A 22,618-nucleotide genomic window follows, 5' to 3' on the forward strand; every position below is an offset into this window, starting at 1 on the left:
CGTATTATTCCGGCTTGTATTAATTCGTCCATTAATGCCTCTAACTTGTCACGCAAATGTAGGGGAACTTTGCTGGGACGTTGCTTTTTAAATTCGCAGTCCTTTTTTAGGGGTATGTGAAATTTCTGTTTCGTGCGGCCGATATCATACTTGTGATGGGAGTATACGTCCTCATCATCTAGAAGAACTTCTAGAAGTGCTCTGAATTCATCGTCCGTTAAATCAATCTGCGTGAGGTCAAACTTTTTTAGGTATTCGATATAGTGTGCATAGTTTTTACTTGCATCTTTTGGTCGTGTATCGAGTCCTTCTTGTACAACTTCATGAATAATGAAGTGGTTTTGTTCAGTTGTTCTGAACTTGGGGAATTGTTCAGTATTATTGGGCTTGCATAAGGTTTTTGCATCATTTGAGAAATCAGTTGCTACTTCAGCATCATTTTTGCACTTGTTTACAATTTCATCGCCTACAATTCCGAATATCTCTTCAATGTTTTCATCTGTGTATTGTGTAAAGGACGGCATTTGATTAATTTCGGCTTTACTCACATAAAAATATATTTTAATTCCCGAAGAATTAAATACATTGTATTTAAGACCAGTTCATTTTGTCTAATCCACATGCGATTTTTGGCATAGCTATGCATCTAATGTTTTGCATTAGAAGTATATTGCGAGGTTCGAATAGTGCAGTTGTAATACCTTCAATAGTCGGTTTACTATTGTATTTTTCTTTAGCTATTAGACTAAAGATTTGGTGTCCGAGACTAGGAGCAATGTATTGTAATACATTTTGGTTTATTGTATTTCCGTCACGATCGTTCACTTCTACTTGCCACTTACAATGTTCTCTCAAGTCGGGGAACCTTTTACACAGCATGAGTGCAAAGCCTTTGCTCATAGCGCAGTCCTTAGAAATTGTGTGCACAATAGCCATACTACTATTGAATATTGACTGTTCTTCGTGGTTAACATAGTTTATGCAACTATCGGATTCGTTCGACTCAGCCTCTTGTACTGATTTAACAACTGTACTAAGCGTGAAACAATTATCCAATTCTTCATACTTATTTAGTATTGAGTATGCGAACTCACTACAATCGCGCATGTTGAATTTGCGCGTTTCACGACTCAATACTAGATCACATACAGCATACCCAATAATACCTTTATTAAGTGTAATAGGGTGATTTTTGTGGTTTTCTATTAGTATAGGTAGTGTTTTCTCGTTTTGTGTACAGACTGTGTTAATAAACACTAGTTCTGTTTTTACTGTATTTTTGTGCAGTAGAAAAGAAGTGCCTTTGGGGTAACATAAATCAGTGTTTTGGTGTTTGTACAAGTAGGTTGATCTTGCCTGTATATAAAGTGGCTGAGACAAGACTATTGCTTCTATCTCTGATACTTGTGGATACTGTTTTTCATTATTCAGTGTTCCATAACTGATTACTCCTGTGTGTTCTTTTAACTCTACAGCAGGAATATCGAAATACAGAGCTTTAAAGAAAATATGGCAGAAATCAACACCAATCAGGTTAGACGTTCCTTCTTGTGTAACCCATACTTTATAGTTTGCTTCATACTTTCTCAGTCATCAAAGTATGATGTTACTGTAGTATGGCCTAACATACGAATTTGTGATCTATTATAGGATTTTGTGATATTGATAGCTGAGAAGATTCTCATGCTAGGGTTCAACTTTTGCATTTCTAGAAATGTGGGGTAATTTGTTATCGTACATGTCGAGCCTGGGTCAATCAGATACTCAATCTCAAGTCCACTATTTTTATTTATGTCTCCGGTGGTGAAATAATACATGTTTAGGTAAATCCTGGATTTTGGATTACTATTTGTGTTAACTTTCGGAGACTTTAGAAGTTTAAAGGGAAGAAATCTGTGATAGCATCGGTGTAATTATTCTGATCGTAATATTCTGTTTGTTGGTTTTGATCCTCTACCCAGCGAACAGAGTGGGACGAGCGGGGTTGTTGATCATAATATCTACTGCTTGATGCTTGGAATTGATTATTATGAGCGTGGGGGGATAAGAACGTTGAAAATTTTGATTCTCACATTCATAATATTGCCTAGCTTCAGTTTCATGGGGACTAAATTGGTTGTTTTGGGGAAATTTTTGTTCATAGGATTTGTTATTATTATTATTATAGTGTTTATTTCCGTATCTGCGGTTGTCATATCCACTGTTAGTATTATTTGGGCGATTCTGGTTATTAAAATACGGCTTACTGTTAGTCTGCTTTTTGCAGTCAGTACTGAAGGATGTCTTTTTCTCCTTTTCCTCAGTGAGTTCTCTTTTCATCTTTTTAAATCCTTCATCAATCCTGTGCTTAGAGCAGTTAGAAATGGAATGCCCATGATTACGGCAATAGTTACAAAAGCGTGTATTATTTGGTCGTCCTTTTACATTGGGGTCTTTAAAGGAACCTGAGTTAATAGCGCTGACTTCATTATTTCTTATTAGGCTAGTGAGCTCTTTAATTTGTGCTTCAAGGCTACTGATTTTATCATTTGTTTGTTTTACTGTGCCGTCAGTGCTAACAGTAAATGTTAAGTTTTTTGTTATTAAGTGGTTTTGTATTTCGTTCCATGTTTTATCCGGATTTTCTATCCTATATTCATGCGCTTCGCGTTTTAATGAGGGGGGCTGTAAACCTCTTATGGCAAAGTCAATATACTTTTGCTCTCTTTGTCGCTGCTGTATTGTTCGTTCAGTAGCAATTTGGCCAGGATCAGTTAATCGTGCAGGTATTTTTTCAGGCCATCCTCTATCAACAGCATGCTTAATTCGGTGGAAATAATTTTTATTTAGTTCCCCTTCTTGTCTGGTGGCACCTTCTACTTCTAGTCGATACTTAAATTGATCACGGCTATCAGTGAATCTATTTATGAAATCTCCGTTGATTTGGTCGAGATTTCTTGTGGGGTCTATAGTATTGTACCACTCTAATGCAGTCTCTGTCAGTAGTGATCCAAATAGCGCTTTGCGTCTATTTTGGTGATTTGTTAATGCAGTGGGGTCTGTCGGCAACGTTGTACCTAAGGAGAAGTTTATTTTTTGTTCAACGGAGTTCCTAAAATCGCTTGCATTTTGTCTAGGGTCATTTCCCGAGAAGGTGACAAGCGACATGCTAGGATGAGAGAGGGGGTATCAATTAATGTTCTGGTTACTGCTGCCGGATCCGGAACTTACAGTTGTTGTGCCTGTACTACCGGAGCCGGTTGAAGGAGCTGTACTACTCGGTGTTCCTCCTAAGGACATTATGTTAGGCTTGTTTTGTTATTTTATTTTTTGCTTAGAAGATAGAATGTTTATGCGTGCCTCACTGGTCGCACCAGCTTATAGTAGTGGGTAGGGGTGCGAAGGTTCAAACTTAAACTTCTGACTCGATGGTCTTACTCCTAGTATACGCTATCTTTCTAAGCCCGATAAGTCTCATGAAATTACTTAAGGATTTAAATATGTAAATTTGACTAATTATTCTAGTTATAAGATTTGTACATGATTTGTAAAAGTTTAACATAGATAATTTACAGCACTAATGGTATAATCATAAGAGTTGCACTTAGAGTTATTATATCTAACTTGTAAAAAGGGAAAGGGTCGGAATATTTGTAAAAACGTTATTAACTTATCAGTAACTATTTATCTCTCTTTTAGATAAGTACTGATTTGAAGAACACCTCTAACTATTCTTTTGTTGTAATAGCTGAGGAATGTTTAGCAATTCTTCTTTGAATTACTTTTGTTTTGAGATTACTTTTCTCAATTTGGAGATATTAGATTCTCAGTTTCTCTGAGTTGTTAATTCTTAATTTCTCAAAGTTGTGATTCTTTCTTTGCTATATATAGTTCTCAGAACGGGATAGTTCCCGTCCTGCTGGATGGCAAAATGTCCGTTTGGCTGGACGGACATTTTGTGCAATATGAATGGTTCAGCTAATTACATCATTCTATTTTTAGAATGATGTAATTTGAATACTTAGCTTAGTTAAGCTAAGTATTCAACATAAACATTACTTCAGTACACATGGTTTCTCTTTGTTGGGATTTTTATAGTAGTAAATTTGTAATACCAATAACACCTTAAATCTTACAATATTCCCTCAGTTCAATTGAAACTTTTCCAGTCATTTTCTTGCTGTGAATGATAACATTATATACGGGGAGGGGATCCCACTCCAGTCAATAATGATTTTTTGTGATGGTGGCGTAAGAACTATCTGCCCCTAAGAAAGAACAGTCAGAGACGAGTACGGATGTTTAGCTTATCAGATTTTATAAAATACTTACAAGACGATGTATTTAATAAGTTAACCATCCATCTTGTTAACAATTCAACTTACAATTTAACTTTTCAAGTTCTTACAATTTAACCAATCAGCTTTTAAATTGCTGCGGGCTTGACATTCGACGTACAAGAAACTAAGAAACTTATACAAGATACCGAACTCGTCCCACAAACCTTTACTGAAAGAAAATTCAGGTTCGGGATAGCACTTTGCAAGCTCTCAAAAATAAACATTCTAAAATTAAGAAAAATAAGGAAAAAGTAATGCAGTATAATTATGTGAAGAAGAAATCCACAAGTTGCATTCAAAAAATGAGAATCAAACTGGCTAAAAGCGGTGAAAAAAACATAAACCGACTAACATCGGAAAAATTGCTCTCAAACGACAGGCGGAGAAATTTAATTCAAGGGCTGTATACCAGATAAATTTTGGTTTATGGTAGCAAAAACATACGACCGGGGTGCAATTCGAATCCCAGGAGTCCTTGACAGAAGGATTACGACTCGGCTATCAGGCCCTTCTGATTTCCTATGCCACAATCCCTTTTACTTTAGAAACGAACTTTACTTCGGAATGAGAACAATTGTGATCACTCAAAAATGACGAAGAGATGCGTGAAGATGTCACTTGAGAAGTCAAGCAAACATTTTGCATAAAAAAGAAACGTTTTCAATAATTGCTTCGAACTTCTTTCGAGAGCAATTAAAAATTCAACAAATAAGTCTCGAATAACTTAAATCATTTAGCTTTTCATTAAAGTCAAAATAAAAATAGAAAAACATTTGTTATCTTTTTTAAATAAATTATCTGATGCAGATGAGATTAAATAATAACAGTTGAAGTATCAGCGAGCATGGTTAATTTAGCTGAAAAAAAATGAAGATATTTCAGAACTTAAGTTTTCTATTTAAAATGGTTTCAAATACGCAACTATTTCTTGTCTACATTTGGGATTGAAAAACATATTGAACCAAAAAGACAGCGCCCCAATACAATTCAAATTCTTTGAAATGTAAAAAAAAAACATAAGAAAATCCAAATAATAGCCCCAGCTATCGCTTTGCGGCTTCAAAATGGTATTTACGGAGAATGGAATACACGTACCCATATAGCCTTGTGCTACCAAAGTAAATTCTATTTGATCTTCATAGCCCACCTGATGATAATTCGTGTGCAGAGGGACCCAGCCACACATTCACAGGCACTTGCAGAGTCACGTTAGCAGCCATCATCTCATCCACATCCGGGAGGTCTGCACCCATTTGAATTCCGCCTTCTGAGGAGAAAACCAGGAGCAGTATTCCAGATGCAATGTGAATGATTGCCAGGAGGTATACAGCCCATACTTTGTACACTAAAACAGCAGATGCTTGTTGACAGGCTATAGAGTGAAAAAAGATTTGCCAAGCAGAACTTTTTTTATCTACATATATTGCGTTCCCGGGTCGAGAAAAAATCGGAAAAATATGTAAGATAAGCGGTGAAAAGTTAGTTTTTTCACCGCAAATTTCGTACATAATTTTGCGGTGAAATGCGATGAATGCGGTGAAATTATGTAAAATCACCGCTAGAGCAAGCGGTGATCTTACAAAAATTCACCACAATTCACCGCTAAAATATGTAATTTCACCGCTTAATATTAAGCAACACCTATATTAAGCAACACCAACTCCAATTGCAACACCTATATTAGTTTGAAATGGAGTTGGTTTAAAGAGCTGATTGCTTTATGCTTAAGAGGGAACTTAGCTCCAAATTAAACAAGGATGCTCGTTAATGTGCCTTAGCACACGATGTTCCGACCCCAGCTTATCTGTAATTTTCACTGAATTGTCAACCAACTGAAGAGATAATCAAAAATAGATGTTTGAGTTTTAAAAAAATCGTTACACAAACAGACTACTAATTGAATTACATAATGCCATGCCACTTTACAGCACCCACGAGATCTGATAATAAAAAGACTACAAAAAAACAATAAAATAAGCAAAAACAAAAATTTCACGGCACAAACTCAATATTTAAATTTAAAAGCACCTAGTAACAACGTGAAAATGCAATCGGATAAATCTTTACTACACAAATTTACTTTTTGCTTAATAAAAAGCAGATGAGATTTTTCCCTAATAAGACTAGGTAGCAAGTTGACAAAAAGAATAAATAATGAGGCGAAATTCAAAAATCAATCAATATTTTTCAACCAAATAATTTCAAACGGCTTAAAAGTCATTAGCTTTTAACAGAATAAATTTTTATAAATTTCCTAGCATATCATTACAAAACCAATAGGCCCCGTTTTTGATTAGACTAAGCCACAGAAACGAAGTAGAGATGCGGAACACCTCACAAAAAATAGAAAAAAAACTGCGAAAACACAAATTATTGAAGCCAATTAAATCATTAGCTATTATCTGATATTTATGCATTTTTATTTCAATTCTTGTTTGTACAGATTCAACAAAAAATTATTCTGAGAAATTAAATAGGTTCACTTAGGCCACATTTCAAAAACCACTCAAAAAAATTTATGAAAATGCAATTTCTCCAACGAACAAAGATCAGCTAATATATAATAACAAAAATCACGTTAAGACTATTCTTTGAGGCTATTCGCTATAACATGACTGCATTGAGCAACATCATTCACTCCTCGATTAAAAAGTTATGAGAACTCTCAACATTTTAAGGCTACAAAAAATAAAATACAGGCAAGCACAGCAAAATAAATAAAAATGAGCAAAAAATTGTCGAAGCCATCAAAAAATGACTTTTCAGTAAAAATTTTTCAATTAGTTTTTTAATAGCAATGGGATTCCTCTTTTTTCAGCAGCTTGATGTCAAAAAAAATCAACAAATATGAAATAAATATCAAAAACACGAAACTTCTGAGAACACCCGTAGTATCAAGGCCATTTCCTTCGATAGCATTAAACAGAAGTCAATAAAAACGCTAAGTTATGCCTCGATGCAAAAACGACGATGCTTGTCATTCATATTTCATTAAAAAACATCACAATAAGTCCTATAACTATGAAAACAATAACAAATACAGGCAAAATAATAAAATCCAGCAGAAAAGAACGCGGCGTCGAGACCATTTAAACCATAAGCTATTCTCTGAAAAAATTATATATGTTCCATTGTACATCTCTCCTAAGCCAATGGGAACAATCAATTTTAGCATAATGTAATAAGATTTCAAAAGGAACCAAATTTACGAATAAAATATCCAAAACAAAACAAAAACATCTACCAAAATTTATTAAAATCTCAAAAAAATCAATGTTTCAGTAAAAATTACGAAAACTCAGAATCTAAGCCAAAAAAACATGAGCGATTCCTCAAAAAAGAATTTTTTTGTTATCGGGAATCGTTTGACTGTAAATGAAGTTTGTCATTAACGGAACCTCGATATGAAAAGTAACTAGTCTCTTAGTGACTAAAAAAAACCAAAAAAGATGAAATATAAAAAAACAGCTCTAAAATTGAATTCTATTTTTAAAAAAATAGTAAACTTCCCTATGAGACCAGAGCTAGTCTTTTTATCGCCTTTCGTCTTTTGGCAACACAAAATTGTTCCATTTTTAAGGGTGAAATGTAAATTTGAATGAATATTTTTTTAAAGAAACAATCTTATTTTGAACAAAAATAGCGCTAAAAGTGAACAAAATCCTGCCAAATATGCCGTGTTTACACAAAATTTCGAACCTCAATAAGTCCTCGAAAAATACAAAATTCAAAGAACTTTGAACTCTACGCTGGACGAGCTTTTTAATGATACCACTCACAGTTCTCTGCGATGAATATATCGATCGGCGAAAATTGACTGAACAAAAAAAAACCCATTTGAGTATATAGTTCCTCCCCCCTCAAGAGGGGTCGGAACAAAAATTAATTTATAAAATTAAAAATTATTAATGATTAGAAATAATAAAACTATCCGTAATTTGGAGCAGTTCACTGTCGTAAACACCTTCGGATTACGATACGAAGGAGATAATTGCATATAATGCTTATAACCATAAGTCAATATGGACAAGAATTTCTCGAGAATCAAGGCATGAATTTCCCATTCATTCTTTTCTCCGAGAAATAAATATATTCTAGATTGAATTTAAGTTTCCCCAGAATACAAAATAAAAATTGAACTAAACAAACAGAACAAAAGTGACCTGAACCATTAACAATGTCATGAACATTCCAAGCTACGATTATCCACCAAAGATGGCTGAAAGTTAATTTATCAAAACAAAAAAAATATTACTGTTTTAAAAATTATTCACCTCTTCTACTAGGCTGCAAGTTGGAGTCCTCGTTAACTGATTGCTTCAAATCCACCATATGATCTGCTGGTCTGTCTGAAAATACAAGAAAAATACCCGGCAGATTGCCGGAAAATAGCCGCCGTTGATTCCCATAACCAAGATTGGGATTGAAAGAAGAGAAAAAAATAATGAAAAAAATGATTTTTGTACACAAACAATTTTAAAGTGCGAACAATTTTGATGTCATTTTGGAGCTGAACATAATCCTGTTTCGTAGTGAGGAAAAAACCAGATCAAAAATTTAAAAAAAAACAGAAAATCAACGACAAAATGCGAACGTGTACAAAAAACCACTAGCGAGAAAGCGAAATATAGTTCAAACACCGTTTTCTGACTCTACTTTAAAATTAGAGCAAAAAAAATTACGCCGCAAAATCACTCGTTTTTTCGCTCCACTTCCTGTTTCGGCGTGACCAAAATCAACTCTCCAAATTGACTCCAAAAATCATAAAAATGTGTGAACAGATCTTTAAAAAAACAGCGCCTAATACAATTCAAAGTATTTTAATTGTAAAAAATAGGAGCGCTATAATAGCCGGCAGAAAAGCTGAGGCGGTTATTAAAAACAAAAAAAAGGAAAGTTGATGTGATTCGTAAACGGTGATTCTTTCAAAGAATAATAGAAAATCAGCTGAAACTTTGTAAGCTCCTTTTTCTCATCTGAAACTATATATTGAGTTAATAATAGCTCTCAGAGCACAGAACAGATATCTTTTGACACAATACAGCAATGTTGGCAAAACAGACAGACAAGGAATTAATTATAAAAAGGAATACTTAGCTCAAAAACATCCAAAAAAATTAACACAAAAACCAGTAGATTTGTTTCATCCTCATTCATTGATGAATTGCATGTTTACCTATCTTCTAATTGAGATCTGTCTGAGATTTCAATCAAAAAGTTTAGAGATTTGCTCAGAAATGGGGAAAGTTTTGGGCAAAGAATTATACTAAAACATCTCTCTTTGCAAACATTTCTCTTTTAGGATCTACTTTTTGGATATCTGTCTTCACGATACACTGATTCCTCTCTGTTGTACGATTACTGAAAGTCACAGATTGTTCTAGAACAAAAGTGCAAAAATGGTCTTGCAAAAATTTTGTATTAAAAATCCGAACACTTTTACAATAATTGCTAAAAATTTCGCTCAAGAGCAATTATAAAACTTATGTTTTAAATGGTTTTGAAAGATTGTTTCTCTAATTAATTGATGAAACCAATATTTTATGACAATAGAACAAGAGCTTGTGCGATTTTAAAATGTTCTGAGAAAAAGTGTTTTTTCTTAAAATGCACATTCAAAAAAGCGAAGTAGTGTCAATGTTTTCTTTTTCCCACACCTCAATTGACAACGCAACGAATTTTGAATTCTCAGAGATCATGTGCGAATTGATCTGATTATGTTGGTTTCTAAGTTTTGTTCAACGCATTAAATTTATGTAAATAATTTGCCGAGACGGCGCTAAAGATTTGTGACAACTTCTCAATATTTTAATTTAGGTGTTGGAATTAAGTAGACGATCGGAGTTATTTAAAATAGATTAAGTGATTTTTCTTGTAATGTTACATGAATCTCTCGGGATGAGCGTGGGAATTTTTTATTTGATTTCCATGACATTTGATGTAATTTTTCATGTAAATTCACATCAGTTTTCGTGTTAAGACACCAATTTGAATACATTGCACATGATAATTCATGTGATTATAAAAGCAAAATGGCATTAAATCTCATGGAAATCACGCTCATCCCGAAAGATTCATGTTATATTACGAGAAAAATCACTTAATCTTTAATTTAAATAATTCGAGTCGTCTACAGAATTCTAGCACTTAAAATTTAAATATTGAAAAATTGTCACTAATCATCAGTGTCGTCTCAGTAAAAGTTTGACATAAATTTAATACGTATGAACAAAATTTAGAAACCAACATAATCAGATCAATTCTCACATGATCTCTGAAAATGCGTTGCGTTGAAAATTCAGTGCTTGAGAGGATAATTATTTAAGATTTTTCCATATGTAGAAGTATAGATTTTCAGTGGCTGTGAGAGCATTTGTTACATAATTTTCGAAAAACTCTTAAACCCATGTAGGATAGGTTGGAATAACCATCGCAAAAAATGCATATCAGTAGTTTACGGCATTAAACTGTTAAAAAAGAGGGAACGCTACAGTTCATTAAGACGCAAACTACAAATTACCAATTCTTGCATCTTGGTTATCTGTGTTTGGCGACGGCTGTTTGTAATTTGACGCAGCATTCTCAGCTCCTGTAGCAAAGTTTGAATCTTCTGGTGGTAATGAGGAGAACCCGTTGATGTCAACTTTCGGCGGAACTGTTTCTGCCCCAGTTTGAGCCTAAAATATGTCTGTCCGTTCATAAAACTTGAAAAGGTTTGAGAGAAAAAACAAGCATTATATAACAGAAATCCCGAAGACAACGAAAGAAGAGAACTAAGTGTTTACCTTGTCTCTAAAAACGGTAAAATTTGGACGGTTAAACAAGATAAAAACTATTTAAAACTGGATATCAAATCAAAATGAGCTATACCAAAAATACATTACGTTCCGAAGAAATATAACGTCTCGATATCTTTGGCATTGACTTGTCTTCAGCTGTCTAGTCAATTAACAAAGGTCACAAGAAAGACAGCGAAGAAGCACATATTGCATAATTTAAACCACCGTTGAACATACGGAGTAAATTGAAAAAAATCTGGAGCGTTTCCAAAAAAATTACCAAAAAATTTAGGTCAATTAAGTACTACGGAACAAAGAATTAAGGAGGGCCTTTTAACAGTGTCCCGCTTTTTCGCCCCTATTTATTTAACCCCTCAATCATTTTACCCCGATTTTAATCATTTATAAAATTAACACTATTAAGTTAATAAAATAATCACTTGGCCGCGCCCAGCGGGCTATGGCTATGCCTCAGCGGCCCATGGGACTTGATATGAAACTATCACAAACAAACACGGGATTGAGTTATCTGCTCAATTATTACAAAGGATGCCTTTATGTTGACTGTTAAGTGGTGGGATGAATTGATAGAGAGGTTAAATGATAGAGATGTTAAATGATATGGGGTTAAAATATGCTGGGTTAAATGAATCGGGGTGGAAAAAAATAGAGCCCTTTAACATTGCTTTCTACAGTTAACTAAAATAAATTGCTTATTCATTGTTATTATTTTACATGAAGGTGACATGCCTATCGTAGCTGAGACAATAACAATAAAGTACGATGTTAAAGTTAAATTGACAACGTTTTTATGTGTTCTACAGCTGCATTTCTACACTGTTTTAGAGGTTTGTTGGCAGTTTCTGCTGCTTTGACTATTTTAATAAATAGTTGAACTTATTTTTGTCATTTCAAGAACAAATTTAACAAGGACGCTCGATAATGTGCCATCGCACATAAGGTTCCCACCCCGCATATCCTCAATTTTGGCATAATTGTCTACCAAATGAGGAACAGATAGAAAACCCCCAAAAAATCAAATATTTTTCAAAAAAATTGGTGTATGAACAAAAAAACACCAAAGCAAATAACTCAGAGCAAAAAATGACGCATTAGATTGATGAGATCAGTCCTTATTAAGAAAGCAAGTCACGATGAACAACAAAATCAAACAACAATAACAGAAAACATTAATTACATCCAAAACTTTGACCATTTAAAAAAAACTTAGCAACAAGGTCACAATAGCGTCGGATAAAACTGTAACTAAACAAAATACCTTTTAATTCACTAAAAAGATATGGGACCGCTATATAAAGAGCCTCGGTAACAAAACAAACAAAAAGAACAAAAAACAGCAAAGATAAAAAAAAACTGGCCTAATTTTTTTTAAAAACAATTAACTTCAAAGTAATGAAAACCATAAGATAACAATTGAAAACATCTAACAAATTTATGATCACACACGTTTCTACAAGAAGGCAATAACACATGTCAATATTCAGTTTTTTATGCTGTTACAAAATGAACAACAATTAGAGACAAGAAAAAAATTCAAATAAAACTTAGGCCATATTTTCTCCCTCAAAATATGTTCAATTGAGCCTTCCTCCTACGCCAAAAATAATGCACTGGACCTCTCATGAGCATAGGATCGCTCGTGAGAATAGGTAACAGGTCGACCGAAAAAGGGAAAAATTAAGTAACTCTTTTGTTTTTTTTTCGAAAACGATCATTTTTGAAGTCATGAAAGCCAATAGCTACAAAATGAGATAATGAAATATGTTCGTCTATTCGTCCAAAAAAATTGCTTGAGACCTTTAATTATTCAGATAATGTCTTACGTCTACAAACAGACTGTAAAAAAGAAAAAAAATCAAAAATTAGTTTGTTTTTTGTACGAAAAATCCTTGTCGAAGCCAGTAAAATCATACCTAAATCTTTCAAAAAAACATTAGATTTTGAAAACTATCACCCTCTTTCGAAAAATCTTATGCCATATGTGCCCTGTAATTAAAAATTCTATGTAAAAAATAGACAAAAAAAGAACATAACTGCGAAGTTAAACAAAATTAAAAAGTTTTTTTTGTTTTGGAAAACAATTGTTTTCAAAGTCATGAAAGCCATCAGATATCTACTCAAAAAAAAGTTTATTCCTCTATGAAAAGCCAATGAGACCTGTCTTTATCCTAAGAGGCAACTGCCTAAAAGTCAAAATAAAATTGTGAAATCTAGTAGTATCAAAGCCAGAAAATCATAACTTAAGGCGTAAAACCACCGTAAAGGTTAAATGTTGATTCAGTATAAACAAATGACATTCTTTAACTGCTGACACTAAGCTACAAGTTGACCAAATTAAGAAAAAATAGAGGCAAAGTTCATTAAGCCATTATTTATTTAAAAAACAATTAAGTCTAAAAGTCAGAAGGACTATAAGCTTTCAATTAAAAAAACTAGAGACAAAAATGTAGAGCTGCTTAGGAAGCCAATTGGACCTATCACCACAAAGCTTTGATTTGAAATGTTCTGTTCTTTAATTAATATAAAAAAGATCAAATTTGTTTTTAAAAAAGACCTACTGATTACAATCCGAATTACTTCTGGATTGTAACAGTCCACGACTGGTCCAAAACTAGCCCTGCTAAGGTTGTTCATTCATAGAGAACACCCTATTTTTCGAACGTTATGGATATAGATAATTTGTCAGTTAAAAATTTTTTTTAAAAATGCTGCGTTTATGATAATCAATGAGAAAAGTAAGCAAAAAAGGGCAAAATTTTAATTACAGAGCACGCTTAAAAAATGAAAGTAGGACTAGCCCCCTTTTGAGTTTAAAAAGATTGTGTTAGTGGTTTTCGGTTGTGTACTTCCGGAAAATTTAATCAAAGTGGACTAAAGTATCTTATTTCGTGCTATTTTCGATGAGGAAGGCTGAATTTTGGTAACAAATTTTAACAAAATTGACGAAAACTTAGACAGAAATTACGGAAAACGTGAATAAAAACAACGCAAATGGGTCTAAAGTTCACAAAAAATATAAAAATCGATAACCCGCTCTAGAAAACGAAATTCAAGAAAATCTTTTTAATTCCATATCCTACGCTGGATGGGCTTTTTAATGATACCACTGACAACTCTCTACGATGAATATATCGATTGGTCAAAATTGACTGAACAAACAAAACCCATTTGAGTATATAGTCCCCCCCCCCTCATGAGCGATCAGAACAATTATCCAATTTCACTTTATAAGCTCACACAGATCCAGCGTCTTTTTAATAAGACGGTATTGTCACTTTCAAAGCAATTCCTCGGGCAACAATGGACAAAATGAGCTAAAAATGGCGGTTTTGACTACAGTTCTTGTGAAGAAAAGCTCAATTATCAACGAAAACGGCACCATTTTTGCGAAAAGAGTCCGACTAAACAATCCAGCAACCCTTAATCATCTTTGAAACAAAAATATTGGTATTTATAATGAACTATCCACACAATTTTAAATAATATAGCAAAAATAGCATGAAACTATCAACGGTCCTTCTAATGCTACCACTCATATCTTTCAGCGTCAGATATTTCGATGACCCAAAGATGACTGAACAAAAAAAATTACTAGTTGAGTATATAGTTTCTCCATTAAAAGGGTCCGAACAAGAAAATATAGCGCGAGAAGAATATAAAATACTATGTAATAACACCAGAAGGTATTTAGGAACCGTATTTTTGGTATATAACGAGCGTAACGCGTAATAAAACATCTCACTTTAGTATTAAGCGGTAACTCCTTAGGTCTCACACTCAGTGCTTGCCCATTACTAGCAGTTGTGACGTCATTAACTCCATATTCATCATCAATGCCATCTTGAATGGATGTCCGATACTCATCATCTTGATTACCACAAATTGAACCGTTGAGCCCGTGACTGTTGCTATCGATCACTGGAACTTCAATCGTGATACTGTTCCGCTCGATTTCAATTTTAACCCCAGGAAAACCCGTTTCCTCGTTTATGGGGATCTCTTCTGTAACTGGGGTTGTCACTTTTGGAGAAGAGTTTGCGCTACGTCTGACGTCCATCAATTCTTCGTCCAAATGCTGAGCAAACACTGGATAATCCGGAGCACTTTTGCGAGAAAGTATCTTTTGCTCCACTATTTTGCGCCAACGATCTTTATGCTTTGATTTCTTACTTGGGCTGGAACTTTCCGGGACTAGATTGGTCGAAGATATGGCGTTCCCTGATTTGTCAGACGCTGAGCCAATAGCAGTACTTGAACTTGAGTTCGCTTCATTTTCTGATTTCGGAACATGCTTGGTGCTATCGTCTTTCGCCCTGACGACTAAATTGTGCCAGGAATTTAAGATTTGTTTTTGCTTTTGGATCACTTTATGTTGAACGAATTGACGGAATTTGACCTGACTCTCTTTTCGCTGCTGGAATAAGTCAGGTCTTACAGGGTCTTTGTTGTGATAGGCGAAGACAGAGACCTCGTTTGAGAACACGACACCTCGGTTGATTGAATCAGGAGCAGAATAAACAATGTCCTCAAGAGAAGGGTCGGAATCGGTCATCGGAATGCTTCCCCGGTGCCTCGAAGATACAACAGGTGGGGCAGCATCTCGGGTTATAGAGCTGGGGAAGTTTCCTTAAATATCAAAAAACTCATAAAGATGATCGTCGGCTAAGATGCCGAAGCAAAAATACAACTCACCAATTTCAATTTCACCAGAAACTAGCCGATTCATTAACAATTAAAATGTGACTAAGTCAGTTTGAAAGCTGCATTGGTGACCCACTTTGCGGCAATTTAAAAATTTCTAGACGTGCAGTTAGTTTTTACTCAATAAAGCATTGTTCCGTTAAAAAATTGGATCTTGTAATGTTTGAAGTCATATTATATAAGGGCAGTTTGAAAGAGAAGGTCGATTGACCTCGTTCTCTGTCTCTGTTGTATCATTATTCGGATCATTTCCGTTTGTGCCCCCCCATACGTTATGCACCCTTCAGTTGAAAAGCACGCGTCATTACAAAAAATCATTACATAAGAAGTTTGCGGCTGCAGTATGGGCTGAAAACAATCTACCGTGGGGGGTGAAAATAATCAGTTGCGGAGTGAAAATATTAGCCCACTAATCTGGGGGAAGGGCGGGCACAAACGGAAAAGATTCCATCACTTATTAATGTCGTAACAAAATAACTTCTTTTCTTCTTTCTTTTGAGATAGTTGACTAGATTTAGCATTCCGCCCTTGCGCTTCAAATAACCCTGGGTAGCTTACTTGGAAAGGTAGAGGCCTCCTGCATTTCATTGAACTCGGCGAGACAGGCTCTGAACTCAAGCATGAATCGCTCATCACTCAGCAGGTCCCCAATCCCCTCAACGGGTGCCAATCCAACAGACTCAAGGTCCATCTTCACAGGAGAGGAGGGAGCTGAGGCCATTCGATGAGGTCAGATTACAGTCTGTCTAACATCGCCGGGTCGAAGTTTTAGCTTAGTCTAACTAACCACTTTACGCGGAAGAACTTTATTCTAAAAAAAACTGACCAAGTCTTTCTAATACGGATGCATTTAAACTTGCAATCATTTGTATTATTTAACTCACCCAAACTGGTGAAAAAATGACCGGTGAGGTTTGAGGCTTGATCAAAATTTTGAACTGGACTTTTGGACGTTGAGCTCAATATTTTTTGTGTTTGTGAATAAAAATGCCAGTTTTACTGTTAAATCATGAGCCGATGTTTACCAATTTCCACTTCATATGCAACTTTGTGAAACTCTTAATGTTGAGAAAAAATCAGTGACAAAAGTGTTTTCATAACAAGCTTTTCCTCGGCCCGGTCAAGTCACGATTAAATTTGAGAATACCAGTTGTGTTCTAAGAGATAATAACGACCACCAACAATTGCACTTCAGTTTAGCCGGTGACAAACACAACGACAATCCATATATAGCAACAATAATCAAAAGAAAGTAAAGTTTGAACTTTTATGAGATATTCCCGAATAAAACAACAAAAAGATGAAATTAAACTCTTGATTAAAAATTCGCCTGGCGTCGGTAACTCATCATGTAAAGTTCCTCAGGTCATTACGGTTGAAACGATATGGTAATAAACACAAGAACGGTTGGTAAAAATTCATTCTTTTGTGGCTTACAAATAAAACCATTTTCATTGACAGATAGAATTAAATCTGAAAATTGAATAAAATCCCTTAAGAACATATGTCAACTTTTCCATGTACAAAAAATTGACGCAATCGGCAATAACGTTGTTTGATGTCAAATAAGGAAATAAATGCTAATGTTTCCGTAAAGATTGGTAAATTTTGTAAGTAATGCATTTTGGGGCAATTTACATAGAAAAGGGGTAAATTGAAAGAGGCGTTATATATTTCATTTAAATTATTTTACTTCGTTAAAAATTCCTCTTTAAGTAATTTCCATAATGCAATACGGGGAAATATGATAAATTCATAAGCACTTGTTGACTAAAGGTTAAAATTGGCCGGTAACCAAGTGGTTAAAACGCGAAAAAAGAACAGGCCTCAGTAAAACTACAGGAAATGAAAAAAAAATCCCACAAAACCCACAACATTGCAGCTATGTTTTGTGAAATAAGAGCGCATAACGTGAACAGAACATACAGGAAACAGGAAACGTGTACAAACGCTAATATATCATATATTATCCGTTACTTGATGAAAATGATACAGGGAAAGGAGAACCGAAATTGGGTTTGGAAAGGAAATCTTGGGCTCATAATTTTTCTCACCTGGGCCCTTTAAAAGAAATAGAAATAATAAAAACGACGCATTTTACAGAAATTGTTAACCTGCAAATGCGGGTTTTTCTAAAACGGATAATTGTACAAATACTACAAAATGTATTCAGAGAAATTAGTTTTGCATTTTCAACATAGCTGTTTGTTTTGAAAGGTTTTCATTTTTGTTTTATATTGTTCACACCATCCCCATAGTAACAACATTTTGCCGTTTCAAAAACGCGGCTTCATATATGCAAAAACAAGGAAAATTTAAGGCTGAAAAATTCAACAACACATCAAAGAGGCGAAACAGAGCAATTATGAACACGAAAATGTCCATTCTTCCAATTCACAAAAAGAAAACTAGAAATAGTACAAAATTTAACAGACCATAGAGGAGTCAATGCACATTATTGTTATTAATAAAAAGCGCTGACCAAATTTTCCGATGACGCTAATAAACGGTTGAATGAGAAATGGGAGAAAAAAGGGGAAAAACTGACAATCTCTGAACTCTCAAAATGCTTTCCTTCATCATGAATGCGATTTAAGTATTATAGTACGTCACACTTAGGAGAAAAAATATTCAAGATCTTCTGTCTACAAATTATCCTAAGAGTTTACTACCCCTACAAATCTTGAAGAGTTTACTGCCAATTACCGTTCCCCGCAATAATGACGAAACAAGAATAGCGCCGGCGGTGGGCGAAAAAGTCCACAAGAGCTCTTTACAAAACGTTGTCCTACTTTAAAGCCTTCAAAAAATCAAAATTATGTGAATAAAGGTTAACAAAAGAGCAGCAAACAAACGAAAAAAGATACTTGGCCTCAGCTCCTTCAAATTAAAGGAATTCGAAAGAAAATTTGATAGGTAACATAACCACTAAAAAATGAAACTGGGGATAGGTAAAAGTCAACATCAGATCAGATCAGGATTAACTGAGTAAGTCAACTTTACATTTCGAAAATCAACAACATCGGAAATTGACTGCAAAAAATTTACCCTTAAAACAAACCCTTATTTCCTCCTATACTAATCTAACTCAAGTGTACATGCTGTGATGGTTTCACGCCTTCTTTGATAGTAGTTTAGCGAACGTTTTCCAACGTCACTGCACATTTTAAGACAATCGTCTGGATTGCTTTTGTCATCAGAGTCAATCACAAAAGTTTCCTGCATTTGGCTTTATTTTCAAATTTATCTGTACCACAGACCACCAATCCGCACTCAATTTATTTAGAGCACTCAGCGGTTTTCAAGGTCAAAAATTGACTCTGCTAAAAGCCCAGTTCACAAACCGGAAAAAATTCTCTGACAAACAAAGAGCAGCTTCAATGATCGGAGTATTGCCGAAATTGTTGAAGAAAAACGGCGATAATCTTGCCGAAGCTTACACTTGTTTCTATTACATTGCATTGACATCATTGTCATCCTTCATGCAGACTATTTTGCTTTCTGCATCAATGACCTTAACCCATTTTTGATGGTCAAATGATTAAAAAGAAAAAAATACCAAATACAGGTCTTTGCCTCTTCATATAGATCTCATATAAACTTGTGATCTTCAGTGGCTTAAACTTTTTCTCGGTTTGACAGACACCCAATTTGCAATTTGTTGTTCCGACCCCACTTATGGGGGGAGGAACTATATACTCAAATGGGTTTTTTTGTTCAGACAATTTTGGCCGATCGATATATTCATCGTAGAAAAATGTGAGTGTATCATTTAAAAGCTCGTCCAGCGTAGAGTTCGAAATAAAAAAGACTTTTTTTGCATTTCGAATTTTTCGAGGAGTTATCGAGGTTTAAAGTTTTGTGTGAACATGTGATATTTTGTTCACTTTTAGCATGATTTTGTTCAAATTAAGGCTTTTCTATAAAAATATTATTTCAAAATTACATTTCATCCTACAAAAGGAAACAATTTTGTGTTACTAGTAGATCGATAAAAATGCTAGTTATGGTGAGCTCGTGAGGAAATTTACTATAAAAAAAAATCGAATTCACTTTGAGAGCTGGTTTTTATTAGAAAACGTTTTTCTATTTATTATTGTTTTTTAGTCAATTAGAGACCAGTTATTTTCATATCAAGGTTCCGTTAATGATACTCAATGAACAAAATAATAGTTTTCAAGTCATCGCTCATGTTTATTTTGTCATCGACTCTGAGTTTTCGAATTTTTTAATGAAATTTTGATTTCCTTCTTGAGATTTTTATTAAATTTTGGGAGTTCCATTGCCACCTAAAAGCGCAATCAGCTTTCTGATTTTCATTGGGTAACTCTATATTGCGCTTTGAGTGGACAGCTAAGGGCTGTGAAGCCTTTAAAAAATAATTTTTCAAAATTTTTTTTGAAAATTAACCGATATTAAACTAATTTTCATGAAAAGTAAGTCAGTCTCAGAAATGACAGCAACCCCTCCGTTTCCTTTTTACAGCAACCAAATTTAATCTGGTAAGTGGTTTTATCTGCTAACTGTTGGTTTTATGAATAAAAAAAAATTCGGATCGTATTGGCATTTCCCATTCGCTTAAAAAACGTTCCATGGATCATAGCTAAAGTTTCCAGGGAAAAAAATTATGCTCTAATGGTCTGCTTATTATCGATCTGATTATCTGGCCATCTGATTATTGATGGCTTCGACAATCTTCTCAAATTTCTGCTGCGTTTTTTTTTGGTTATTTCCTGAGTTTGTCGTTATTTTCAGAACCATAGGACTTATTGTGATGTCTTAATCATAACATTTTGATGACAACCATCCATGTCTTCCCATTGAGGCATAAGGTAGTGTATTTCTTTACTTCCGCTAAAAGCTCTTGAATTTAAGGGCTGTTAGGACTTTAAAAATAATTTTTACAAGTTTTTTTCGGACATTAACCAATCTTAAATATATTTTCCTGAGCTGTAAGTCAGTCTTATTAATGACAGGACCTCAATCTTTTCTATTGCAACTGAAATCAATCTGGCTGGTAGTTTTATCTTCTAACTATTGGTTTTATGACTTCGATGCCACGAGTTTTCATAATTTTTTGTTAATTTTTGGATATTTTTTAAATAATTTTTGTTCCTATACAAATCTTATCACATTTTCCTGATGTTGATAGTTCCCATTGACTTACACAAAAGCCAATTGATCCTATATAAAGTTTCAGTGGAAATCTTATGGTTTAGATGGATTCGACACTTTCTTATCGCACTTTTCTTCTGAAATTTTGGTTTTTGCTTTTTTTTGTTGTTGTTTTAATAATCATAAGATTTAGTGTGATATTCTTTTGATAACTTAAGATTGCAAACATCCGTGCCTTGTCACTGAGGGATAACTTAGCGTTTTTGTTGTCTTCTGTCGAAAGCTATTAAATGTAACGTTGTTGATATATCGCGTTTTCTCAAAAATTTCGTGGTTTTATTATATAATTTCATAATTGTTGATTTTTTGGAGTCATACTGTTAAAAATAGCAGAACCCCATTGCTACTAAAAATTTATATGTTAGTAGAAAAAATTTTATCATAAATTCTTTCATTGGCTTCGACACTTTTCTTGCTCAAATTTTTTTTGAATTTTCTGTTTTTGCCTTTTTTTTACTTCTTCATGTAGTCGTACAATGGTGACTGGTCTCATAAGCTTCTAATTCGGGATTGAATGAATGATGTTGCTCAATGGGCTCAGGTTATAGCGAATAGTATTAAAGTTTACGATATTGTTTGTTCTCAAAGATTTTTTACACTTTTCAGTTTTTGCTCTTTTCGTCAGCTTGTAATTTATTCTCATCTTTTAGGTTCCATCCAATTTCTTGTAATTCAAAAACAATTTTTCCATTGATTTCATGTCGTAACTCATGTTTTGTTTGTTGGACAATATGCGTTTTCTTAAAATATTGTGAGTGGTCAACATTTGTGTTTCTTTTTCTCTTCTTTTAGCACATTCGCTGAAAAATTTCTGTTTTTGCTTATTTTGGTGCTTGTTTTTTCTCGTAGTCTTTCTATTGGCCGATCATCTGAGCGCTGTAATGAGGCATGGTATTATGCAATTCAATTAGTACTTCGGTTTTGTAACGACTCTTTAACAGTCAAAAATCCATTTTTAATTATCTCATTATTAGGTTGACAATTAAATCAAAAATGTAGATGAGCTCGGATCGCACACTAATGAGCATCCTTATTTATTTTATCATCCAATAGAGAAACCAATTTGGACAGCAAAACATTCGTAGCATGACCCAGTTCCGAAACAAAACACCCAATATTTAATAGGAAAAAACTTATGGAAAGAAACCCCCAAGTAAAAATTACAACTGAAAGGCTCCCCAACTTGACTGTCAAAAAAATTCAGCATCACTTCTATAACAATCACATAGATAAGAAATGAGTTCAATGGAGATCAAATTTTATCACAACACTTGAAATTTCGCCGTGTACTTTTGCAAAGTGATATCGGTACGTTTTCGGGGGAAAAAAGCACGCAAAAAACAATAGCATATATAATTAATTTCAGATAGGAAACCCCCCCCCCTGATAATTACCCCAACCTGACTATTAAAGAGCTGCGCATTTAGCTCGTTCGACTATACCTCGAGGTTAAAAAAGTGACAGATCACAAAATTTTGCATTCCACATCGCCAATTCCATATTTCGAGAAAAATTCCATTTTCAAGCTGTAAGCTGTAAATATCAAGTATTATATCTATCTAGCTGATTGGTTATATTTTTGTGTAATTTATTTTAATTATTCAACGAAGTCACTGCTGTGAA

At 34.2% G+C, this 22,618-nt stretch overlaps 1 protein-coding gene across 4 annotated transcripts in view; it reads right to left on the minus strand.

Annotated features, from left to right (window-relative positions):
* LOC142340793 (uncharacterized) overlaps positions 1 to 18,057 on the minus strand; it is a 40,435-nt gene extending 22,378 nt beyond the window's left edge. For 2 of the 4 annotated variants that reach the window (XM_075391507.1, XM_075391504.1), the window contains exons 1-6: positions 16,968 to 18,057; positions 16,379 to 16,566; positions 14,862 to 15,745; positions 10,840 to 10,996; positions 8,594 to 8,668; positions 5,467 to 5,664 (exon numbers count right to left, since the gene is read on the minus strand). In XM_075391507.1, the coding sequence (XP_075247622.1) occupies positions 5,467 to 5,664; positions 8,594 to 8,668; positions 10,840 to 10,996; positions 14,862 to 15,745; positions 16,379 to 16,541 (1,477 nt within the window). In that variant the 5' untranslated portion in view covers positions 16,542 to 16,566; positions 16,968 to 18,057. The remainder of the gene's footprint in view (positions 1 to 5,466; positions 5,665 to 8,593; positions 8,669 to 10,839; positions 10,997 to 14,861; positions 15,746 to 16,378; positions 16,567 to 16,967) is intronic. The other 2 variants (XM_075391505.1, XM_075391506.1) reach the window with 2 other exon arrangements.
* Positions 18,058 to 22,618: the final 4,561 nt, after the last annotated feature.

This window comes from Convolutriloba macropyga, chromosome 6 (assembly GCF_964194025.1).
Source record: "Convolutriloba macropyga chromosome 6, txConMacr16.3, whole genome shotgun sequence".
Classification (NCBI taxonomy): Eukaryota; Metazoa; Xenacoelomorpha; order Acoela; family Convolutidae; genus Convolutriloba; species Convolutriloba macropyga.